At 35.6% G+C, this 23408-nt stretch overlaps 1 protein-coding gene across 1 annotated transcript in view; it reads right to left on the bottom strand.

Moving 5' to 3' along the window:
* Positions 1-23408, bottom strand: part of LOC128228730 (anoctamin-8-like) — a 35317-nt gene extending 11909 nt beyond the window's left edge. Inside the window, exons 1-11 of the mRNA XM_052940209.1 lie at positions 23329-23408; positions 18485-18556; positions 12457-12709; positions 7676-7766; positions 7308-7452; positions 6483-6596; positions 6052-6179; positions 5629-5790; positions 3065-3353; positions 1132-1187; positions 635-709 (exon numbers count right to left, since the gene is read on the bottom strand). Of these exons, the coding sequence (XP_052796169.1) occupies positions 635-709; positions 1132-1187; positions 3065-3353; positions 5629-5790; positions 6052-6179; positions 6483-6596; positions 7308-7452; positions 7676-7766; positions 12457-12709; positions 18485-18509 (1338 nt within the window). The 5' untranslated portion in view covers positions 18510-18556; positions 23329-23408. The remainder of the gene's footprint in view (positions 1-634; positions 710-1131; positions 1188-3064; positions 3354-5628; positions 5791-6051; positions 6180-6482; positions 6597-7307; positions 7453-7675; positions 7767-12456; positions 12710-18484; positions 18557-23328) is intronic.

Raw genomic sequence — 23408 nt, 5'->3', positions numbered from 1 at the left:
AAATCAATTATATAAGACTGCTGACAAAAAATCAGATAGCAGATTTTTATATTTAAGTTCAAAATTTGATGTTTTATGCATTTTTTTCAAACCGTAAGTAACATTTATTTTCAAACGGAAATTTGTTAATCTGTGATCTGATCTTTTGTCAGCAATTTTATCATTGGTTTGCAGATACTTACGCAAAAATTTGCTCTTTCCAAGACAAGAATTTAAAAAAGTGGTTAAAAACGGTATTTCTGTGAGAGCGCAGCTTTAAAGAGTAATTTCATGAATGTTCTCCAATTTGAATAAGGTTTACCAAAATGCAAATAAATTGGTCAATGATATTTAATGGGGAATTGTTATATAAGAGTAATTTCATGAATGTTCTCTGATTTGGATAAAGTTTACCAAAATCCAAATAAATTGTGGTCAATATTATTCTACAAGGAATTATGATATTTAAACAAAATTTCATGCATCTGTTCTCTGATTTGGATAAGGTTTACCAAAATGCAATTTAACTGGTAAATATTATTCAATAAGGAATATTAATAAAACAATAATTCTTGAAAATGTTCTCTTTCTATCAGTGGGGAACACAGGCTTGGAAATTAGGCAAAACCTGCAAAGATGCCCGACTGTAACTTACATCCCTGAGTCTGTCCATGTCCCTCAGGTAAAAGGCGATGTAGAACAGCGACAGAAAGGAGTTTACAAACTGGAACTGTATGCCAAACAAATAACAACAGCTATACATATAGCACCATAGATTGCCTGAATTTTGCGAAGATTTAAAAGTTGTAACTTTTTGCAAATTAATCAGGAGGTTGACAATTTAAACCCAAATTAAACCCTTGTTGTCTGGTTAGCAGTTGTAAGCGCACTCACTTCTCACCAAGGTGCCCCTAGTTTGATTCCCGGCCTGGGCGCATGTGTGTTTGACAAAGCTTGACAAGTGAGTTTCTGCAGGTTCTCTGGTTTCCCCCACTTTACAAGACCACACTCTCGCGCAACATCGTATACATTGATTTAGTATAAGTGATCATTATAGGTCTAATAACAAAATCCATAGAGTTAATCTAGCACACAGATAATTATTTTTGAACCTTTTTAAACAAGTTATAATTATAAATCAAGAAATAATACCAAGACAAGTTTAATGATTAGATTGTTCTCGTATGTCTCCTCCATCCTGTAGTTCTCTGAAAAATAGTTACGAACAAAAGCATTAGGAATACAACCTACATTTCAAGCCAATGAAATTGCAGATAGGCAATTATTTAGTGCTAGGCTTAATTATTAAGAGTTTTAAATTTCGCGGGCGTTTAAAGGTCTCTCTATTGCCACTAGGGATTGAAAATCGGACCAAAGTCATAATCGATCATCAAAAATAATCGGACGAGCCATTTCGATCAATCATCGATTATATAATCGAAACGGAACAAGTGAATATATTACAAATATATCCAAAACTATATTGGTTTGTACATACATGTCTTTTAATGAATAAACATATTACAATCAGTTATGTTTTAAATGCTGTTTTGTTATACATTCCAGGTTACAATTGATAATTTAGTAAAATGTTTTTAGGAGATAACTTAGTTCTAAAATAATTGAGAATAAAAACTTGATTTTTCCACACTACAAGTATATACCAGACAGTAGTTTTATATCTATTAAAAAGATCAACCATAAACTGATGAATTATGTTTTATCAGCATTTTCATCACTTCAAAACAGATATTACATAATTTGGAACAAAAATTTAGAACAAAATGTATTTACATGTAGCATTTTAAAAAATGTTCCAATCTTTTACATGAAATACTTATCAATTATCATGACATCATGTTGAAATGAATTTATATTTTCTAGCAAGATATAACATGGGGAAATGCTGAATAAATAATCAGTTTTACTTGATTAAAAAAAATATATTTGATATTACAATGAAGATGATTTTTTTACTTTAAAAAGGCCATTTCAGGGTCTGAGTCTGAAATAGCAAAAATGTGCATGCCAGTACAATAAAACCAATGCTACAAGATACAAGAATATATAATTAAATATAACATGTTACATCATCTGTTTAGCTCAATGATCCATTTTTACATGAAGAAAAATAGAATGACAAGAACCACTTTCACGATTTTATGCAAAAACGTTTTAAAGAAAATGAGAACATACACAACACAGTTACTTCCCTTTGCCGTACATTAGGGATAATCAATTATGGAATAATGAAATCGATTATCGCCGACCTCAGACACAAATAATCGACTTTCGACAATACTCGATCATCGTTTTATCCCTAATTGCCACTCATACTTTACACACTCCCTGCATCAGATTAGGCGTTGACAATGTATCAGCCGATTAGGTAGTATTCTAAGACAGTTAGATTACCTATGCTCACTTTGCCCATTCTTAATCATTAAAATGTTACTTCATGCCATCTAACTATTGCGCATTAAACATATATTTTTTAGTATTTTTGATGATAGAAGATTTAACAAATTGAGATGTGCTCAAAAAGGCAAACATTATGCATTTAAGTAATAACTAAGTTGCCATTCATATGCATAAAGGGGTCCTAACAGCTTGTAATGGTAAATTCTGAAAAATAGCTAGTTGTCTGTTTGAGTGTTTAAGGCATTCATGCAGGGTAAAGGGGCGAACAGCCCTTTTCAAATTGTTTCCAAAGTCATTTATTAAATATTCATTTATTGTATTTTTTAACTGTTTTCAAAGGAAATATCCAAACTAAAAAAATCGTTACAGCTGTACCATAGTCTTATGTTTTCAATCGATATCAAAACTCAAAAGTGCCCCTGGAGCCTCTTACTCAGGGTTTTCAGATTTATTTGGATTTGAGGATTACTATGCAATTTCAGAACCCCTCTGCATAAATAAAATCTGCAACATAACTGAATATAAATGTTTTTCCAGCAATTATGGTTTAGATTCGTAGAACAATAACCTGTTTCCTTCAATTTTGGTTCAGATTCATAATTGTGTGTGCTATACCCTATACCGGTACCTAACCTTTGAAAAAACATGGAAATTGGTAAATTACCCTTATCATTGAGCCAGGAAGCAATCTTCTTGTAAATCTCATCTAAAATTCCGATACAGATTGCCAGCAACACTTTAGGCACATGGAGACAGAACGAAGGCAAAATGTCCGACTTGACGAGTCCATTGACCCATTCTTGAAGCTCGAAGATCATGAGCATGATGCAGAAGACAATGAGGAGGCACATGGCGATCACCGGGACACTGACAAAGTAGAAGAATAGGTAGCGTCTCCAGGCCGGGTAGTGACGCTCCGGCCTTCCTGTCACACGGCTCGTTACCAGGTGACCCTGCAAAACTGTTCTAGGTTATAAAAGAGCAGAAAACAAGCTATGTGTGCCAAGAAATTCTAAAATGATAAAAAGACGTTTGGTGATTACATGTTGTTTTACTCAATTATTCCACAAATCAACACAACTCTGCTTCAGTGGCCTCTGATGTTCCATTCAATTGGCCATCACATGTGACATTTTTTAAAAATATCAAAAAAGATCTTCAAAATTGCTATTTTATGATTCATTTTCGAACCTATACAGAATAAAGATATCTGTTTGATGAGGGGAGGTAAGCCCTCACAGTATAGAAGTCAATGAAAAGGATAGGTAAGCTCTTACAGTATAAAGGTCTGTGGCAAACTGAGGTAAGCCATCACAGTAAAGAGGCTAGTGGATAGGAAAGGAAACGTCTCACAGTATAAAGAGGTATTGGGTTGAGGGGAGGTTAGCTCTCAAACTATAAAGAGGTCTGTGGTGAGGAGAGGTTAGCTCTCACAGTATAGAGAGGTATTTGGATGATGAGGGTTAAGCACCCACATTATATAAAGGTCCTGGTATAAAGAGAGGCAAGCACTCACAGTATAGAGAGATCCTGGTATAAAGAGAGGTAAGCACTCACAGTATAGAGAGATCCTGGTATAAAGAGAGGTAAGCACTCACAGTATAGAGAGATCCTGGTATAAAGAGAGGTAGGCACTCACAGTATAGAGAGATCCTGGTATAAAGAGAGGTAGGCACTCACAGTATAGAGAGATCCTGGTATAAAGAGAGGTAGGCACTCACAGTATAGAGAGATCCTGGTATAAAGAGAGGTAGGCACTCACAGTATAGAGAAGTTTTGGGATGAGAAGAGGTAAGCACACACAGTATAGAGGTCTTGGTATAAAGAGAGGTAAGAACTCACATTATAGAGAGGTCTGGGTATAAAGAGAGGTAAGCACTCGCAGTATAGAGAGGTCTTGGTATAAAGAGAGGTAAGAACTCACATTATAGAGAGGTCTTGGTATAAAGAGAGGTAAACACTCACAGTATAGAGAGGTCTTGGTATAGAGAAAGGTAAACACTCACAGTGTAGAGCGGTCTTGGTATAAAGAAAGGTAAACACTCACAGTGTTGAGGGGTCTTGGGATGAGGAGAGGTAAGCACTCACAGCATAGAGAGGTCTTGGTATGAGGAGAGGTTAGCACTCACAGCATAGAGGTCTTGGTATGAGGAGAGGTTATCACTCACAGCATAGAGAGGTCTTGGTATGAGGAGAGGTTAGCACTCACAGCATAGAGAGATCTTGGTATGAGGAGAGGTTAGCACTCACAGCATAGAGAGGTCTTGGTATGAGGAGAGGTTAGCACTTACAGCATAGAAGTCTTGGTATAAAGAAAGGTAAACACTCACAGTGTAGAGTGGTCTTGGGATGAGGAGTGGTAAGCACTCACAGCATAGAAGGCTCTTTGGGTGAGGAGAGGTTAGCTCTCAAACTATTAAGAGGTTTGTTCTGAGAAGAGGGAACCTCTCACAGAATAGAGAGGTCATGGGATGAGGAGAGAGAAGCACTGACAGTTAGAAAGGTCATTGAATAAGAAGAGGCAGGCACTCACAGTATAGAGGCCTTGGGATGAGGAGAGGTTAGCAATCAGACTACAAAGAGGTCTGTTGTGAGGAGAGGTAAGCACTCACAGTATGGAGAGGTCTGTGGTGAGGAGAGGTTAGCACTCACAGTATAGAGATTTCTGTGTGGTGAGGAGAGGTAAGCACTCACAGTATAGAGAGGTCTGTGGTAAGGAGAGGTTAGCACTCACAGTATAGAGAGGTCTGTGTGGTGAGGAGAGGTAAGCACTCACAGTATAGAGATTTCTGTGTGGTGAGGAGAGGTAAGCACTCACAGTATAGAGAGGTCTGTGGTAAGGAGAGGTTAGCACTCACAGTATAGAGAGGTCTGTGTGGTGAGGAGAGGTAAGCACTCACAGTATAGAGATTTCTGTGTGGTGAGGAGAGGTAAGCACTCACAGTTTAGAGAGGTCTGTGGTAAGGAGAGGTAAGCACTCACAGTATAGAGAGGTCTGTGGTGAGGAGAGGTTAGCACTCACAGTATAGAGAGGTCTGTGTGGTAAGGAGAGGTTAGCACTCACAGTATAGAGAGGTCTGTGGTAAGGAGAGGTTAGCACTCACAGTACATAGATGTCTGTGTGGTGAGGAGAGGTAAGCACTCACAGTATAGAGAGGTCTGTTGTGAGGAGAGGTAAGCACTCACAGTATAGAGAGGTCTGTGTGGTGAGGAGAGGTAAGCACTCACAGTATAGAGGGGTCTTGGGTCCTGGAGGAGCTCACTCTTCCTGTCCAGGGTTCCCCATCTATAGGCCAATTCTGCATTCTTCCTTCTCCACGCCTCACAATACATTGTGGCCCACAGAACATTAAACAAGCCAAACCCAATGAAACACACATCCTCCAGAACCTGGAAAAATTATAACTTTCAGACACCATCTTCAAGGCTTATTTCAAAATAATTCTGACAAAAAAATTCTTCAATACAATAGAAACGAATACGTATGAACTCTGAATGTGCTAAAGGTTTCTGTTATTTCTTTTTTAAATCATTTTATAAATTAACTGTTTATCTAAATTCCTATAAAAGCAGGTATGCATACAGCAGTTGAGGTAATTTCTCTGTATATATTTAAGTAGCTCAGCTATATAGTGGAGCGATGTTGCAGACCTGGTTGGTTGACTGCACGAACCAGACGATGATACCCAGTATGGTAGGTGCGAGCAGCAGTTTCGTGTAGTGACCAAGGTACGCAAAGTACATCGCTATCTTCACACCGAAATATGAACACACACCATCTAAAAGGCAAAATACATGATCATTTTTACACCGAAATATCTACACACTGAGTCTAAAAGGCAAAAAAACATTTCAATCTTAACATCGAATGAATCATATTTAAAGGGTTATAGCTGCCTTTATACCTATTTCATGTGTTAAAACAACATCACTAAATATGTTTCATAACCAGTTCATTACAATTGGACCAGTTGTGTTTGGATGAGAAGTCGAGACAAAGTCTGCGACAGAATGACGGAGAAAAAGCATAAACTCAACATTTCTCCTTCCCACAATATAAAGGGAGAGATATGGCAACTTACCTAGGGGCTGGGGCCCGAAAGATTGGACCCAGGTTTTACGGAGCTTCAAAAGATCTCGCCTGTGATGGAGGGGAAATACCTGGGAAACAACCTTCTTTGACTGCAGAACCGGCACTGCAAATACAGTAATCAAGATTATTTTACTTTACCCATGTTACTATAACTACACTTTTCACCGATGAAAATACTAAAAGCTATAAAGGCATTGGGATATTTAAAATAAAAAAAAAACAATAATCTTTATTATGAATTCCATAGGATACACACAAAATTATCTAACTTTACTCGAAAACGATATATTTGGCCTGTGTGAAAATGTTTTTTTTAAAGTTTTATTGTAATTAATTTTTGTTGAATTCAATGTCTTTTTATAATAAATATTTGAAAATTTGTTCATTCAAGCGAAAGATACAGTCGCGACTTGAGAAATGGAGCTGGATGGACAAACTGTCTGACTGACAGATTAATATGCACACCTTTGGGGGCATAGAAAAATAAGACTACATGGACAAAAGCTGAACCTATAGAATCAGAGGGTGAACATGGTCTAGTGGATATGGTGTCCGCCTCTCACCCAAGAGGTCATTGGTTCGAACCCCACCAGGGGTAATTTCTCATGGCCTCTCAAAATAGACACTAGTTCTGGTTTTTACCCAGGAAGCCAATTTGAGAAAACCTCTCACCCAAAAGGTCATTGGTTCGAACCCCTCCAAGGGTACTTTCTCATGGCCTATCAAAATGGAAACCAGTACTGGTTTCTACTCAGTGAGCTGATTCCATTCAGCTTTCTTTACAACAAACTAAAATAAATTGGTATAAACTAACCTATAGACTGCCCTTCAAGGAAGCGTATTCCGTCTAGTTCTTCTCCCTCCAGAGCTCGTAGATTGAGAAGAATCTGGTACACAAGGCTCTGTCGCTCCTCACTGCTTATAAAGTGACCCTCATCTTCAACACCCTCGTAACAACCCTGATAATAATTGGTATATTATATGATACATTTCTTGTTTCTTGTTATTATTTTACCATAAAAAAACATATTCAACAAAAAATAGAATATCATTTCAATTAGGTATACCTAAAAATTAATAAAAATGTTTCATAACAGATAAAAAGAAAAGAGTCCACTTTTTTCATTAAATAAGATATTGAGCATTAACATTGCGACATGTCAAGACCAGGACATAACTCACCCGGTCTTCAAAGAGGAACTCCTTCTGGCCTCCACCATACTCCGCCTTTAGAGGTTTACACAGGCCCTCCTCCTCACACATACGAAGCAAACTGGAATGGAAAGAATACCAGGGAAAAATATTAATTTAGTTAGTAGTATACAAGTAGCATTTTTTTCAATGTACTATAACAAACACAAATAAAAATATTAATAATTCTTCAGGGGTTCTAACAGCTGATAATTGCCAATCCTGAAAAAAGCTGATGGTCTGTTTGAGTATGAGGGATTCATGCCCAAAGCAGGGTTCAGGGGCTCATACCCGGGCTAATACCTGTTTTTAAAACTGTGTCCAAGATAATTTGCATTCATTTTACTGTTGTCGATGAAACTGTTCAAGCAAAAACCCAATATTTATAAATGCACAATATTCTAAAGTTAAATGCTTTCTGGATTAGTCCTCAGAGCTTTTAGATCCCTTGATTTACATTGATAGCCATCCAATATTTTTGAGTATATTTTAAAGTCTCATGGCTGCACACACTCTTTTTCGATACATGATAAGTCGGACAGAACCAATATACTCAATAAAACAAATGACCATCATTTTTTTTTAATTTTTAACATGTTTCGTAACCAATAGTTCAATAAGAAAAATGCTGATAAAATATGATGATATTTTAACATTAGCACACTAATTTTTGCATGGCCAGTCTATAAATCGGTGACAAAACAGTTACTACACCCAACCATCTTGCTTGAATCCAGGGTTCTCAATAAGTTTTGGTTGAACCATCTCAAATAGTAAAGTAACCGACTGGCTTCTACTTATTCTACTTAAAATTCATTTAGTTTTCCAAATTTTAACCGGCCCAATTGCCATTTGAACCGTCCATTTTGGCCGATGGCCGGTTCTTATTGAGAACACTGGAATCTAAACACAATTTGCGCTTCACACTTGGTCCTGTTTGAATTTCAATAACTCATGTTTTGGGTGCAGAAAATATAACAACCCTAGGTGGTATGCTGATGATTGCTCTCATTCAATATGCATGGCTAATTATCTCTACAGATTTTGAAGCTGTACAATGACAACCTTGGGTGTCCATCATATCACATGTTATTTATCCTGGTCCGAAATATTGACCGACAGAAGCCTACAGTAACATATTAATGTATTACGTTGGCAAATTGCAGACAAAGTGGCCAATAAAGATTCTGATCAGAATGTCATTTGCGAAAATAGTATGAGACTGACAGTTGGCACTAATTACTCTCCTCCAGTAATTATTCTCACTGTTTCAATAATTAGGCCATGCAAAATTGGGTCTATGTAAAGCATTATTGGGAGGGTAGGTTTCCAGCTTAAAAATGAAACAAGTAAGGACACAAGAAACATGTCAATTGCAACAAATTGGTGGGCCTTGTCAGTATGGCTTACAAACACAAAATGACTGACAGACTGCCGATGGCACAAAATGACAGACAAACCGATGAATTATTGCCTACATTCAGGAAAAACTAACATAAACCACAAGCATATAATTATGAAGGATCTCAAGTGTTGGGAAGACTTATAAAATTACAATTATGCCTAGCTTTTATTTTTATGTTCCAGGCTGGGACATGGGTCTTGCATGCAACATTTTATCTTTACGACTGTGCAAAACTTCTGAGACAGGTTATTTCAAAGTCACCATATGCATGACAAAGATACAGCCAAGACATGACTGCCTATTTTCTTCATGCATAGATGCAGCATTCCATAATGATTTTCCTCTGTAAGTGTGACCTTGACCTATAGGTTATGGCATCCATAATGCGTGCAACACGTCAACCCTTCTGTGCCCAACATCAGTCTGATTCAGTGCCACGTTATTTCAAAATTTCAACGTGCATGACAAAATTAAGCCGACGGACACACAAAAAACAACGGACGGACGGACAGTGTGATTTTAATATGACAACTTTCAAGGGCATAAAAAAGACATTAACTAAAATCTGAATTATGCAGACATAATTATCAGTTTTAAGAGCCTTAAAAAGCTTTTTAACTTAGTTAAGTAAGAGCCTTAAACTTAGCTACTTCCCATTTGGAAACCCCCCCCATATTTTTCCTGAATATTAAGACTTTTTGTTTCCCTAAATTTAAGATATTCCTAAAATGGCATTTTCCTAAAGAAAAACTCCTTAAATGGTGTTTACTTGAAGAAAAAAAAAGGAAAAAAAAATTGTTTTGTCATCGGAAAAAACTTAAATATCCCAAACTAAAATGGCGAGTCCTGGAACAAATTTTGGCAGCATAAGCCCTTGCAAAATACTTAAAATCGCAATTATCTGTGGGAAGAAATTGATCACAAACAGGAGAACCAATTGCCTAGATGTGCAGACCTGCAAATGGATATGAAGCCATCTCTGTAAATTTTATGCATGAAATCCATAATGAAGCGCATTTGTTGTAAAGAAAATAATAATATTTCTACAGTACATTGTTTTTTCGTGATAGGTACCGGTAGTTAGGTTTCATCACAGGAAACAGATGCTTAAAGGGACACAATCATGTTTTGTAAAATGCACTCTCTTTTTTATGACTTAATAAAGTGTGGTAAATCATTGGGAGTGCTAAAACTATGATACTGATGGCTGGAACCCTTCAACAAATGTTGATATACCCTACAGTGGTCGAAATTAACACAAGCCCGCAAGCCCTGCACTGGTAAAATGTCTTCCGGGCTTGCTCAAATTCTGAATTTTATATAGCATGGCTTGTTCAAAAAATTTATGCCAAGCAATAATATATGAGTTCGGGCTTGTTCATCCTCAAGTCTAATTTCGATGACTGCCGTATGCTCAAATACTGTCTTTGAAGTCCACTTTTTTTAACAGTGTTAGAACCGGTAATACTTATTAACTTTTAGGCCTAAAGGTTATACTTCAATTCTTTTTTTTCTGCAATTTCAGTATCAAAGATTAAATTAATTATATTAAAATTGTTTTCAGATGCATTACGTGAAAAAAAATTGGGTCCAAAAACATGAGCAAGCCGCTTTAAAGCTGCTCTCTCACAGATTGGCTGTTTTGACTTTTTTTATTTTTTGTCTAGGAACGAAACAATTTTTGCAAAAATCCATGGAAACCAGTCATTCAAGACTGCGGACAAAAGTTTGATCGCAGATTATTTTATTCAAGTTCAAAAAGTGATGTTTTAGGCATTTTTCTTAAATTGTTAGTTACACTTACAGCCGCAAAATATTAATTTTCGAACGGAAATATGGATATCTGCATTCTGATCTTTTATCAGCAGTCTTGTATCACTGGTTTGCAAAAATGTGTGGAAAATATGCTCATTCTAAGATAAAAAATTATAAAGTTGTAAAAACGGTAAATCTGTGAGAGTGCAGCTTTAAAGGGACTAGACAACGGATGATACCATTGCACAAAAAAGGTAATTGTCAAAATTATAACATCGTTTATGACACATTTATCTTTCGCTTATTTTCAAATTTGAAAATTATTGGGTGTTTCTACAACATAAATCCCAGTAAATTTGAAAAAAAGCGTCAGTTTATGTATCTGGATTAATCACCGGACTTTCACATGCTAAACGTTGAAACCATTTTGAGCTATTTTTAAACAAGGAAACTCAGCTGAGACAGCGACGAAATATTTTTTTAATCATGTTAAATGATGTATTATCGACCTCATGCTAGTTTGTATTAATATTTCTGGACTTTTTTTGAGGAAATACTGTATTTGCTGATTTTGGGACAATCTGGTATCTAGTCCCTTTAACATAGTACCAATTTTGTATGGCCTTACCAACAGAATGTTGTTTGATTACTCTGATACTCTGATAATATTCATTTTACACCAGTCTCATTCCCTCCAGATGTTGGCTACAATATTTGCTCTGGGGATATAATGACAAACAAATGATTGTGACAAATATCACAAATTATCAAACCTCTGTTATAGTAAATGCTATACTGGAAACTTACTGCATGTAGGGCAGATTGTTCAGATCTCTGTTAAAGTTAACAACATGATTAACAACATTGTTGTTAACTTTTAAATGTGAAATATTTGATAATGTGCTCACATCTTTGAATAATATCAAGTACAGCTTAAACAGTCATATGAAATATAACTGAAATACAGTAGATCACAAGTGTATCCATTAAACTTCCAAAACAGTAACAATTTGAAAGTTAGCAACAACGATTGACGTTGTTAACTTAAATAAAGTTCTGAACAACTGCCCATAAAACCAGATGTGTTGGCATGGATAAAACGTCCCAGGCCATGGAACCTACATTTGAATATACCTGAAATGGTTATTCAAGGATAGTATTTTTTGTATATTGGGTTTTTTTAATCATTTTATGGTGACATCATTCTCATGTAAATTCAGTAAAGTAGAAATTAATTATTTAACAAAAAATCAACAATGGGCTGGTTGTTCAGAACTTTGTTTAAAGTTAACAACATTGTTAATATCATCATTGTTAACTTTCAAATATTTTCTGCTTTGGAGGTTTAATGGATACATTTGTAATGTGCTGTTTTTCTATTAAGATTTGAGACAACTGTTCCAGCTGAATGTGTTTAATCTAAATATAAGAACATAAAATCAACTATTTCACGTTTAAAAGCTAACAACGATGTCGTTTATCGGGTTGTTAACTTTTAACAATGATCTGAACAATTGCCCATTGATTCCTATATAAGAAAGGTAGTATATTCAATGTATAATACTGATCACATAATATCATGCAATAAAGCAAAAGGTTTAACTGCGCTTACTCCTCATATTCTGCCGTCATGTAAAACGCATACACTCCCGTGTTTTTCCAGTGTCGTACATGCACGTGTAACTCTGGCAGGCGTGACCGCAAACGAGCCAGCAGCCACATGAGAGTCGAGTCATCTGTGGTTGCTGGCAGCGTCATAATCACATCACAATTCTGGGTTGGGATGGAGTTGTGAAGAACTCTACTGGAGGCCACTAGGCGGGACGTGTTTAAATTCCGACATCTCTTCTGTAACAATGACAGTGCTGAAATGCAAACGTTTTGGCACATTTTTGTAATCCGAAATCAACTCAAAATCCACATCTACATTTTGAACGTCAAACTTTCATTTCACTTTGTTACAACTCTGCCAATAAAACTTCTGCGCTTGATGTGAACAGTTTTCGAAACGTCAATATGGTGATTTCCCCTGGCACACGCTCAAAATACAATGAATAATCGAGTTGATATTTTCATAATTCCACAACATACTGGACCTGTTATCAAGAAACTAGTGTCTCCATAGAACTATTTTAACAACATTGTTTCATTATTGGAAACAAGGACTGCAAATTTCCTACCAATTTCTTAATATTGAGGTTGTGGACAACTGCCAATCTCGTGTTATTGATGTTGTGGACAACTTCATTCGTCCAGATAATGAAGGATGAATATTGGTTAACACACTTTGGCAAGACATACATGTATATATACTTGAATGAAAAACATAGCCTCTGGAGCGAAAACTGTTCACCAGTCACAACTGCCAATTTCACAAAATATAGGTAGTGGACAACTGCCAATTTCACAATAATGCATCCTCGGCACCCCAGCGTATCAATACCTATATGATACCCTGGGCAAGTCAGCTGTAAAAATCTCGTACTCATGAATAATTAATAAGGTGAAATCCAGACGCTTGATTGTTCGCATGAGACACACCTCATTCGGTGCGGAAATGGCTGAGATGTAATCTCAGTTCGAAATAATCCAATGAGATCATGGCTTACAAATCGTTTTAGGCAGGGTATTGTTAAATATGCCGATAGCTCTTCACAAAGGAGATTCTTTCCTTTTTGTTATTGGCTATTTCATTGGTTGGAAAATGCTTATGAATATTAAAGATTTACGAAGTTTCCCTAGCCAATTTGCCCAGGGTATTATGCAGGCTATGATACGCTGGGGTGCTGAGGATGCAATAATGAAATTGCGGACAACTGCCAATTCTATGATATTAAGGTCAAAGCAACTGCCAAGTTTATGATAACTCCCAGTTAACAATACTAAAGTTGCAGTCAATAGCCAAATTCATGATATTGAGGTCATGGACAACTGCCAAGTTCACAATATTGAGGTTGCATACAACTGCCAAGTTAACAATATTGAGGTTGCAGACAACTGCCAAGTTCACAATATTGAGGTTGCATACAACTGCCAAGTTAACAATATTGAGGTTGCAGACAACTGCCAAGTTCACAATATTAAGGTTGCATACAACTGCCAAGTTAACAATATTGAGGTTGCAGACAACTGCCAGGTCCACAGTATTGAGGTTGCAGATAACTGCCAAGTTCACGATATTGTGGTTGCAGACAACTGCCAAGTTCACGATATTGTGGTTGCAGACAACTGCCAAGTTCACAATATTGAGGTTGCAGACAACTGCCAAAATCACAATATTGAGGTTGCAGACAACTGCCAAAATCACAATATTGAGGTTGCAGGCAACTGCCAAGTTCACGATACTGAGGTTGCAGACAACTGCCAAAATCACAATATTTACAGCAGGCTTCTGACAACTGCCCAGTAAAGATATTGAGGTTGCCAGACAAATTCTAAGTTACTAATATTGAAGTTGCCAGACAAATGCTAAGTCACTAATATTATAAGGATGCCAGGCAACTCCAAAATATAGCATTTGCAATTGAATTTATCAATACCACACCTTTAAACAAAGACTTCAATTTTGAGGCAAAATAAAATGTTTGCAAACCTTTTTTCTCAATCCTTTTCATTTTGGTTTTACACTCGGCACAATGATTTTTAGTGTGAGATATGTCACCAAACAGATATCTTTGTGGGACCACTGGTATTACAGATATTTCGTACATAAAGAAATGAATTCCAATTCCAGAAATTGCTCAGAAGAATCCAAATGTAATTCCAATACCCTTTCAAAGACTTTGTAACATGTGTTAAGGCCATATATTATTAACGTAAATAAATTTGGTTCTCATTCAAAAACATAATTTATACCACATAACAGGGCTCATTATAACAAGCATCTTTATCAATTATAACAAGCATCTTTATCAAAGTTCCCTTTCACCAGCTAGACACATTTTTCATTTAGGAATGCTATTGGCCTGATAGCTGAAGGGCCGAAATAATTTCTGCGAGGGGTTTGGGGGCTGCTCTAGAATCTCAATGTCAGGGTGAGGAATCACTTGACTTCAACGGGGTTCTCACATGGGTCACCATGGGTCAAAACCGATGTAAACAAACAAGTGACATTAATTTCTAAATAACCTTTTTGACAGAAAAGATATGAAAGTATTTCTTAGTCTATTAAAGACCTATTTTCTGCTTCAATACGTATGTGAAATATTTTAGATTTTCTTGTATTTTAATGATGCAATCCTTGGCCAAAAGTTCAATTTCATGGTAGTTTATAAATTTATAGTTGAAGCTAAAGTCATGAAGCCCAATTTAAAATACATGTGTATTTCAGCATTTACGTTGGGTTTTTCAATACTTCATTTAATATTTTCTTCCTAATATACAACCATGCAAATAATAATCCTTATAGTTTACCTACAATTGTTCATTTTCAATTTAAAGTTTATCTTTCCGTGAATTCCCTTTTTGTGCAACCAACATTAATACTTTCATTAATTTATTTTGCTTTAATGAAATATACACAAACCCAAGAAAAATTACTATCGCAAGACACTCATTTAATGAAGATATGATGCCTGGGTGATATAACTTTCACGCCAATTTTCCATCTCACTACAAAGAGGGTGGAGCTTGTGAGCAAATACATGCAAACATCAAATAAGTAAGATTTCATTTAGGCGATCTACAGCAGATGGTGCAAGCTTTCTCAGCCTGCGGCCTCGCTGTGATCGCTCCTTTTTCTGTAGTTCACCAAAATGAACTCTTACGTATACATAAACAAGAGGCCCAAAAGGGCCTATGCTCTACTGTCTGGGTTTGTGTGGTCAACATCACTGTTTTCGAAAAGAACCAACCTCTTATGGATATCTGAATACTGTACAAGTTTCATCGAGATACACTCAAAACTGAAGACTGTATCATGTTCGCAAGCATTTTTCTCAAAATAGCATTTTTTTATATTATCAAGGCCCATAATCTTATCATTTCAAGGCCCATAATCTAGGCATGCATGGGTAGATCTAGCTGGTTTTCTAAAGGAACCAAGCTCTAATGGATATCCAAATACTGTACAAGTTTCATCGAGATACAATCAAAACTGAAGGCTGTAACATGTTAACAAGGAATTGTTTACAGGCGTACTGATTTTTTATACTATCAAGGCCCATAATCTAGGCATGCATAGGCGGATCGGGCTGGTTTTTCCAAAGGAACCTAGCTCTAATTGATACGTTGATACTGTACAAGTTTCATCAAGATAAAATCAAAACTGAAGGCTGTATCGTGTTAACAAGGAATTGTTTACAGACTCACTAATTTTTTATACTATCACGGCCTATAATCTAGGAATGCATGGGCGGATCTGGCTGGTTTTCGAAAGGAACCAAGCTCTAATGGATATGTAGATACTGTACAAGTTTCATCGAGATACAAGTTAAACTGAAGGCTGTATCATGTTAACAAGGAATTGTTTACAGACGCACGGACCCACATACTATGTACACATTACCATCGCCTTTGGCCAGTAGAGCTAAAAATAACATACAGGATGGTAAAATACATTGCAGGAGGTATTGTTAAAGAAGATGGCTCCATTTGTATGGGGGAGTGAGGATCAATTCATGTATTATATACACTGGAAAATATGACTGATGAGAAAGGTATGTAATGTCAACTGGCAACATCTGTTCTGGAATTAATAAATGTGCTAAATTAGTCATTTGAATCAATGGAGTTTCCAGGATTAGTCCAATTTGGTGTACTTGCCAAATGTAGATATATGTTTATACTTATGTTGTTGGTACAACTTCTTAAAGCCTTCAGGAACAGGCAATCTCAGTCCAGGGAGCCATTTTAATAAGGGATTTTAGTCTTTACTTCAATTATCTTAAATCTGAATAAACGCCACAAATGACAATACATTGATTTGTTTTATTTCCTAAACTTTGTGTTCATTTTCAATGTTGGCTAAAATTCAATTCGTACAATTATGTAGCAAAATAATGAAACTATTGATTGAAGTTAATATCAATTTACGACTAAAATCAACTAAGATCTTTTTTGAAACAGCCCCCAGAGTGTATTAACATCATGATCTATGGGGCCAAATAGAAATGAGAAAATATGGATTTTCTTCTTTTTTTTCTGCTGTGCCGTGTTTTCTGCTGCTGTTAAAATGTAAAAATCTGGGTCAGAAAATCTAAACAGCTGTCAAATTTTAGGACACATTGACAAAAAATACACATGGCGAGTCCTCACCAGTAGAAATTCTGTTAAAATGGCAATAAAAAGCTTAACCACTTTGCCCCGCCCACTTCCAATCTCAAAATTCTATGATGCAACTTAAGAAGCTTCGTTTGATTGTATAATTGTCTCGCTAACCCCGCCAATAGGTGCCAGTGTCGTCTGCCAGCTCAATATTGTGCAATATTTTAATGGAAATGGAAATGCCCATGTGCAGCGTTGCATAGGGCCAAAAGTCGTTTTTTTAGGCCTAAATTTTGCAACAGTGTGGAAAGACACTTTATTAACATGAAGCTGTAATTTTTTGCAGGGTTTTTGCAACGGCTTAATAAGGACATTGCATTCAAATTAGTTGCTCAAATTCACAGGAATAAGACCTACAAATAAAAAAATCGACATATCAATGAAAGACTGCACTGAACTATTGAAAAAAGGACAGGCTTTTAAGCAATGATGCCCAAAACACAGAAAAAATGCAAACAAAAGGTATTTCTTTAATATTCTTTACTACTTTCATATAAACTTATGGCAATTCTGATGATTCAATTCAGGTTTTCTGAAAATATATATATTTGGTTAAATGTCACTAAATTTTGTACAGGTCAAATGACACCAAAGCAGGAGTTCATTTCCATCAAATCACTACAGCTCAGTCATCCTTGTGCAGAAATTTAAAAAAACAACAACATGTACATGTAATTCTAAAAATTTCCTCTGGAAAATCAGCTGTACATTTTTTTATTTCGCCCATGCACAGCTGGGCATTAGTTACTAGTAACAGCCCCAGCACATATATGGTAAACTTTGAATTTCCAACAAGTAGGTAAAACAAAGTTATGACTAAAACTTTCCCTATGGAATCTTGATTGGGCTACATTGACCTTCAAGTGAGACATTCACTTTTGCGCTGAACGAATAAATTAGCAATATATAAAAAACTATGAGATCTATAATTCAGTGAAGTTTTGTCTTAAAAGTTTCCTCTTTTTGTAAAAAAGCTTTCACTGAGGCACCAAATATTACTAGAAATCCTTTCAAAGCTGCATGAACCTCCAAAAATGACCTTGACCTTTGAGCCAGTTTATGCATGTAACAAGTTCCCACAGTTCTGTGGATTTATTCAAGTCCCATTTTAGGTAGAACAGTTATGGTTTAGAGGCTACAAGTAGGACTGTGACCTTTGATCTGACAACATGAATGCTAGGCGAAAATACACTTTCGTAAATCATGGTGCTCTACTAATCTGTGAAGTCAAATAAAAATCCCCTTCATAGCAACAAAGTTACGGCAGAGTCATGATGTAAACATTGTTACAACAATGCAATGACTATTTATAACTTATATGACAGTGTTCGCAAAAACACTTCTGATGCGTAAGCACACAGTCATTAAATACTTACAGATTCTATGCCGGAGATCCGACATGTCTTTGACAGAAGTTAACGGTATAGTGCAGCACTATTTTGTCACATCTGAAAGACATAAATTATTACATACTATCACTTAAAACACACTAATTCTAAGGCCATTTATTTTGGTTAGTGTTACATCCTTTTCAAAAACAGGTAGGTAGGCTTTTAATTCATTAAGCTTTATAAATGTAAAAATGTAAATGTCATCATTGGAAAATTGTGTTTAAAGTAATATTCTGTATAAAGCTTTAAATGTTTTAAACTACATATTAAAACACACTTTAAATAGTCAAAAAAAATACATCAACAGACTTTTGAAATGGTAGGGTCAGCGCCTTTTTTGTAGGTAGGATCGGGTAACCCGAACCAAATGTGTTATTTTAAGTCTAGCCAATCCAACAATATATTGAGAGATGTTTGTAAAACATAACATATATGCACCCCTAATGGCATTAAATGTCTATTGGGTAATTTGAAGATATGACCAACATCCCTTCCAAAATTTGAGAATAGTAGATGGGTAAAGTTATTGACATTAACCCATCTGAGTTAAGTAGAGCATGAAATCTATCTTGCATTGGTTCATCCCAGAACAGAAATTGGCACAAGTAGAAAACGTGTCGGCTAACCGCCTACACACCACAGGTAAAACTATAATATGTGCAGTTCGATGAACTTATCAATACAAATTGTTTTCTCATAATAATTAACTTTCTTTTTCTTCTTAATTCACGGAATCAATGTTTGTGCTGATGTTATATTAGTTGTGTTTGTTTCAAAATGTATGTCAATCAATTTTACACAGTTCAATTTTCCTGATTGGATGTGTTAATTTGAAAAGGCCAGGCCTCCTTCCCAATCTTTGTTGAAAAGCCTTGTTACAATCTCTTAATTTTGCAACATCCACTATACAGCCTAGTCTAAAATAACAGACGTGTTATACGGGATTCTTCCAATCCCTAACGTCTAAACGGGAATGTGCCAAAAACGGGGGTGTTTTAAAAATATTGAAATTGTTTTAAGTGAAGTATTTTATGGTTGAAAATGAGCATAAAGAGTTATATTCATATTTTACCATGTAAGTGAAATGCTATTTTGCACTAAGCAAGCATTTAATGCATTAAAACAAGTTGTTTACCTTTCCAATAAAACGAAAGTTGACTGACACAGAAAACAATTATGCGAAGGGGAACAACTCGATACAATCGTAATAACTCGGCCTCTTCCGACAAAGCTTCGAGATAGACCTCGTTATACAATCGTAACAACTCGGCCATGGCCGAAATGTTCCGAGCGATTTAAAACTGTGCCCTGAAGCCTTGCAGGTGCCCTTCATGTATATATCGTTATGTTTTGACAGAATGAAATGAAGAAAAGCCGTCAAACTCATAAGTTGGATATTTATTTTTTGTGTACGGAACTAATATAAAATAACATTATCTGGTAATATTTCTTGTTTTTATGATATTTTATAGACGCTATATGCTTTAACCCGGAATCCTTATCGGAACAACTACCCACTTTTGATACTAAACAATTTGTACGTGAAGGATTTGCCATATCAAAAATCTAAAAAAAATCGGTCAACGTACAATTATTTGGACTACTATACAGCCCAGACCTCTCACCTCGTGACTCCTGGTTGGATTCAAATTCTCATTTTGATTCACCCAGTGCTGTTGGAAGTGCCTTATACAGTGTATGAACAGTACTGGTTGATGGTACATTTCTGAACAGGGCACAAATCCTGAACACCGGCTAAAACACGCGTTTGTTTACCGTGATTGATTATTCGATGATCTAGATCAATACAAATACTTGCCTTGGTCACACTTACGAAGTTTCATCTTGTTTTGTATTATTTTTTTAAAATGCCATTCAATGTTTTTCAATGTTTATACGCTTTGAAGATCAAAATGTAACACATAGTGGAATGACATCAGAGGGCGCACGCGCATCTTTAGGTTTTGCAGTCATGTTGACCTACATTCAAGATTTTTATAAAGAGAAATCATGCTTTACATTTGAATTGCATGTTTTGAAAAACATCGGAAACAATAAATAACTTTGCAGCTAAATGTTTATTTAATATAGCATACTTATTAATTATAATTGTATGACAATGTATTTACGCTTTGCAAGTGTTCGGTATTTGTGCCCTCCATAGCATAAATTTAAGGGTGATTTACTGTCCATAAAATGAACGATTTTCGACATAAAATTGATGAGATCGTGAATCTGTACTTTGATGGATGTTGTCACATTAACCAAAGATGTTTCGTACGCAATTTTAACTCACTACAACAAAAACTCTTCAAGATAATTGTGAAAAACCTCAAAAAGTGTTCAGATTTGTGACCTTAGCCAGTATACCATATGCACTGTGCAATGCACAGTTGGCTAAGGTATTTTCAAACTGGATTTCAATGCTAGGAGTGAATACTTTGCGGGATAAAAATATAGATTTCATTTCTGCCAAGACACAAGCTATAAAAGTAAAAAATTTTTTTTTTTTATTTTTTTTTGCTTTTCAATATGTAGTTTAAAACCATAATTGCTTATATAGAAGATAACTTTAACACCATTCTCCAATGATGAAAATGACATTCTTATATAAAGCCTAATAAAAAAAAAAAAATAAAAAAAAAAAAAGCCTACCTACCCTACCTATTTTTGAAAAGGATGTAACCCTAACCAAACAAATTTTTTTTAGGCCTTATTATATAAAAAAAAAACAACATCTAAACATAACTTCATTATTGAAACCATGTATATATAAACCTTCGGTTCCATTCGCTAATCGAAGGCGAGCGGGGTTCTATGAAATTTTGACAGAAAACGTTTGGCTAGTGCTTGTGATAATTTGCATTTTGAAGCATTCTCATGTTCGACTAATTCTCCCAACAAGGATACTGGTGTAAACTAGCTACAATAATGAGCGATCAGGGATACTTTTTTATTATTTTGACATTTCATGTGTATCCCTGTAACGCTACAACTCTCTACCATTTAATACTGGGTGAAAGAATATATAGTAATATTATGCATCGATGTTGAATAATAATGATATAATTGTTCGAAATGTACCTGACGGTGATCTTAACTGGATTGGATTTGTCGTTAGAGTCGTTATTTTCACATAAATATACTCTGGGTCACGAAATTAGTGTAGCAGTCCACCATTTTTTATACATGTTGATTTTTATCGAATAAATTTGTACCCATCCGTCAATGATTGTTAACCCTGTGTGCAGTCACAGTTATCCTCGCTTTTCTATGTATTGTGCAGAGCAACGCAACAGTGTTCAAAAATGGTGATACCTAATCATCACCATCATCATCATCATCATCATCATCATCATCATCATCATCATCATCATCATCATCACGAACATCATCAAGGAATGACTGTGTTGTTGTTGTTGTTGTTGTTTTATGTGCACAGTTTTACGTTTTATCTTTTACCTATATTACGCATACATAAATTTATAAACAATCCATGTATGTGTCAATTACTTTAGGAAATATATCACTACCTTGTAGTAGTAAACAAATAGACACACAAAATCACTGTCTAGACTCCCGGCAAGTCACCGCCAGATTTATCCATATATCGTTACAAAAAATACCTTAAAACTAAAGAAAAGTTATTTTTAAATTATTTCTTAATATGTATTGAATTGATACGTAGTATGTAGCTACAATAATGAGCGATCGGCCATTTAGGTGGACTAACGTAGTATGTAGTTCTAAAGCAATGTTTGGGCTCTAATTGCGCGGTATCACGATGGAACGTGAACTGTGCTCACTCTCTGAAATGTGACTACTTCTCCCTTTATAAGCTTTATTGATACATTCAAATACATATTTTATCAAAAATGTAATGCATAGGCATATCAGCTATGTTCTCCCAACTTGACCCATCAAACATGTTAGCGTTCAGGGCATTGAAATGGTTGCATTTTTAATAGTGTTATTTAACCGAGCCTATTAACGACCAAAATATTCGAAATCCTCTACCCCGTTTCATACATGTACACAACCTGTCAGATTTGTCCTAGATTTACAGATTAATGGATACAATCGATGCATGTAAGTGCATTATGGTATCTGAACATGTTTTTTCGGCATAATGACATAAATAAATGTGTGTTTGATAGTAGGCAATGATATTTTCGTAGAAATTTGAATTTATAACAAAGATAATTTAAAAATTGTGGCCGCGAGGATCCTCTGCACAAGGCCCGTTTGCTACTTTTTGCTTGGATGGTGGACGTCACCAGTTTGCCATAGTCTAAAAATCGTCAAAAGACCGGTTGACGGCCATTTAGGTGGACTATGGTGTAAACATGTACATAATGGACCACTGAATCTATTGGCCAGGTATTTTGCTAGTAGCTTATAAAAAAATTGGTCTTTGTTTACATTTTAACACGGCAAACATTCCTTATTGGGTTCAAATCACAGGCGCAAGTCACATAATCAAAAATCGGCCTATATATATGTTTATTAAGATATCTTATTATAGTATATAGCCCATATAGAACATTAAAACAAGTTTGTGTCAAGTACCTGTGGTTCAAATTACAGCAGAGTATACTTTTGAATTTTGTCAAATCTCATTTTATGTTTAAGGCAATGCATTATATTGATGATAGGCATGTTCAAGTGTGTGTATATTATAAATTTGGCTAGTTGAACTGATTCATTATGAGTAATAGGAGCTCCTGTCATCAAGTCATTTGACAAAAACCCATGCCACAGGTTTTGTTATATTATTGGCTAGTGCAACGGTTACATTGAAAATGAGATATGATACGCATTCTACTTACGGTTTGAAATTAATTAATTGCAAATCCGATGTTTTGACATATGGCGCGAAACTCTGTGCCACCATTTTGACAAATTGAAC

Source organism: Mya arenaria, chromosome 3, assembly GCF_026914265.1.
Source record: "Mya arenaria isolate MELC-2E11 chromosome 3, ASM2691426v1".
In the NCBI taxonomy this organism is placed as follows: domain Eukaryota; kingdom Metazoa; phylum Mollusca; class Bivalvia; order Myida; family Myidae; genus Mya; species Mya arenaria.
Note: the sequence above shows the minus strand (reverse complement) of the source record. Positions and strands in the feature narration are given on the sequence as shown.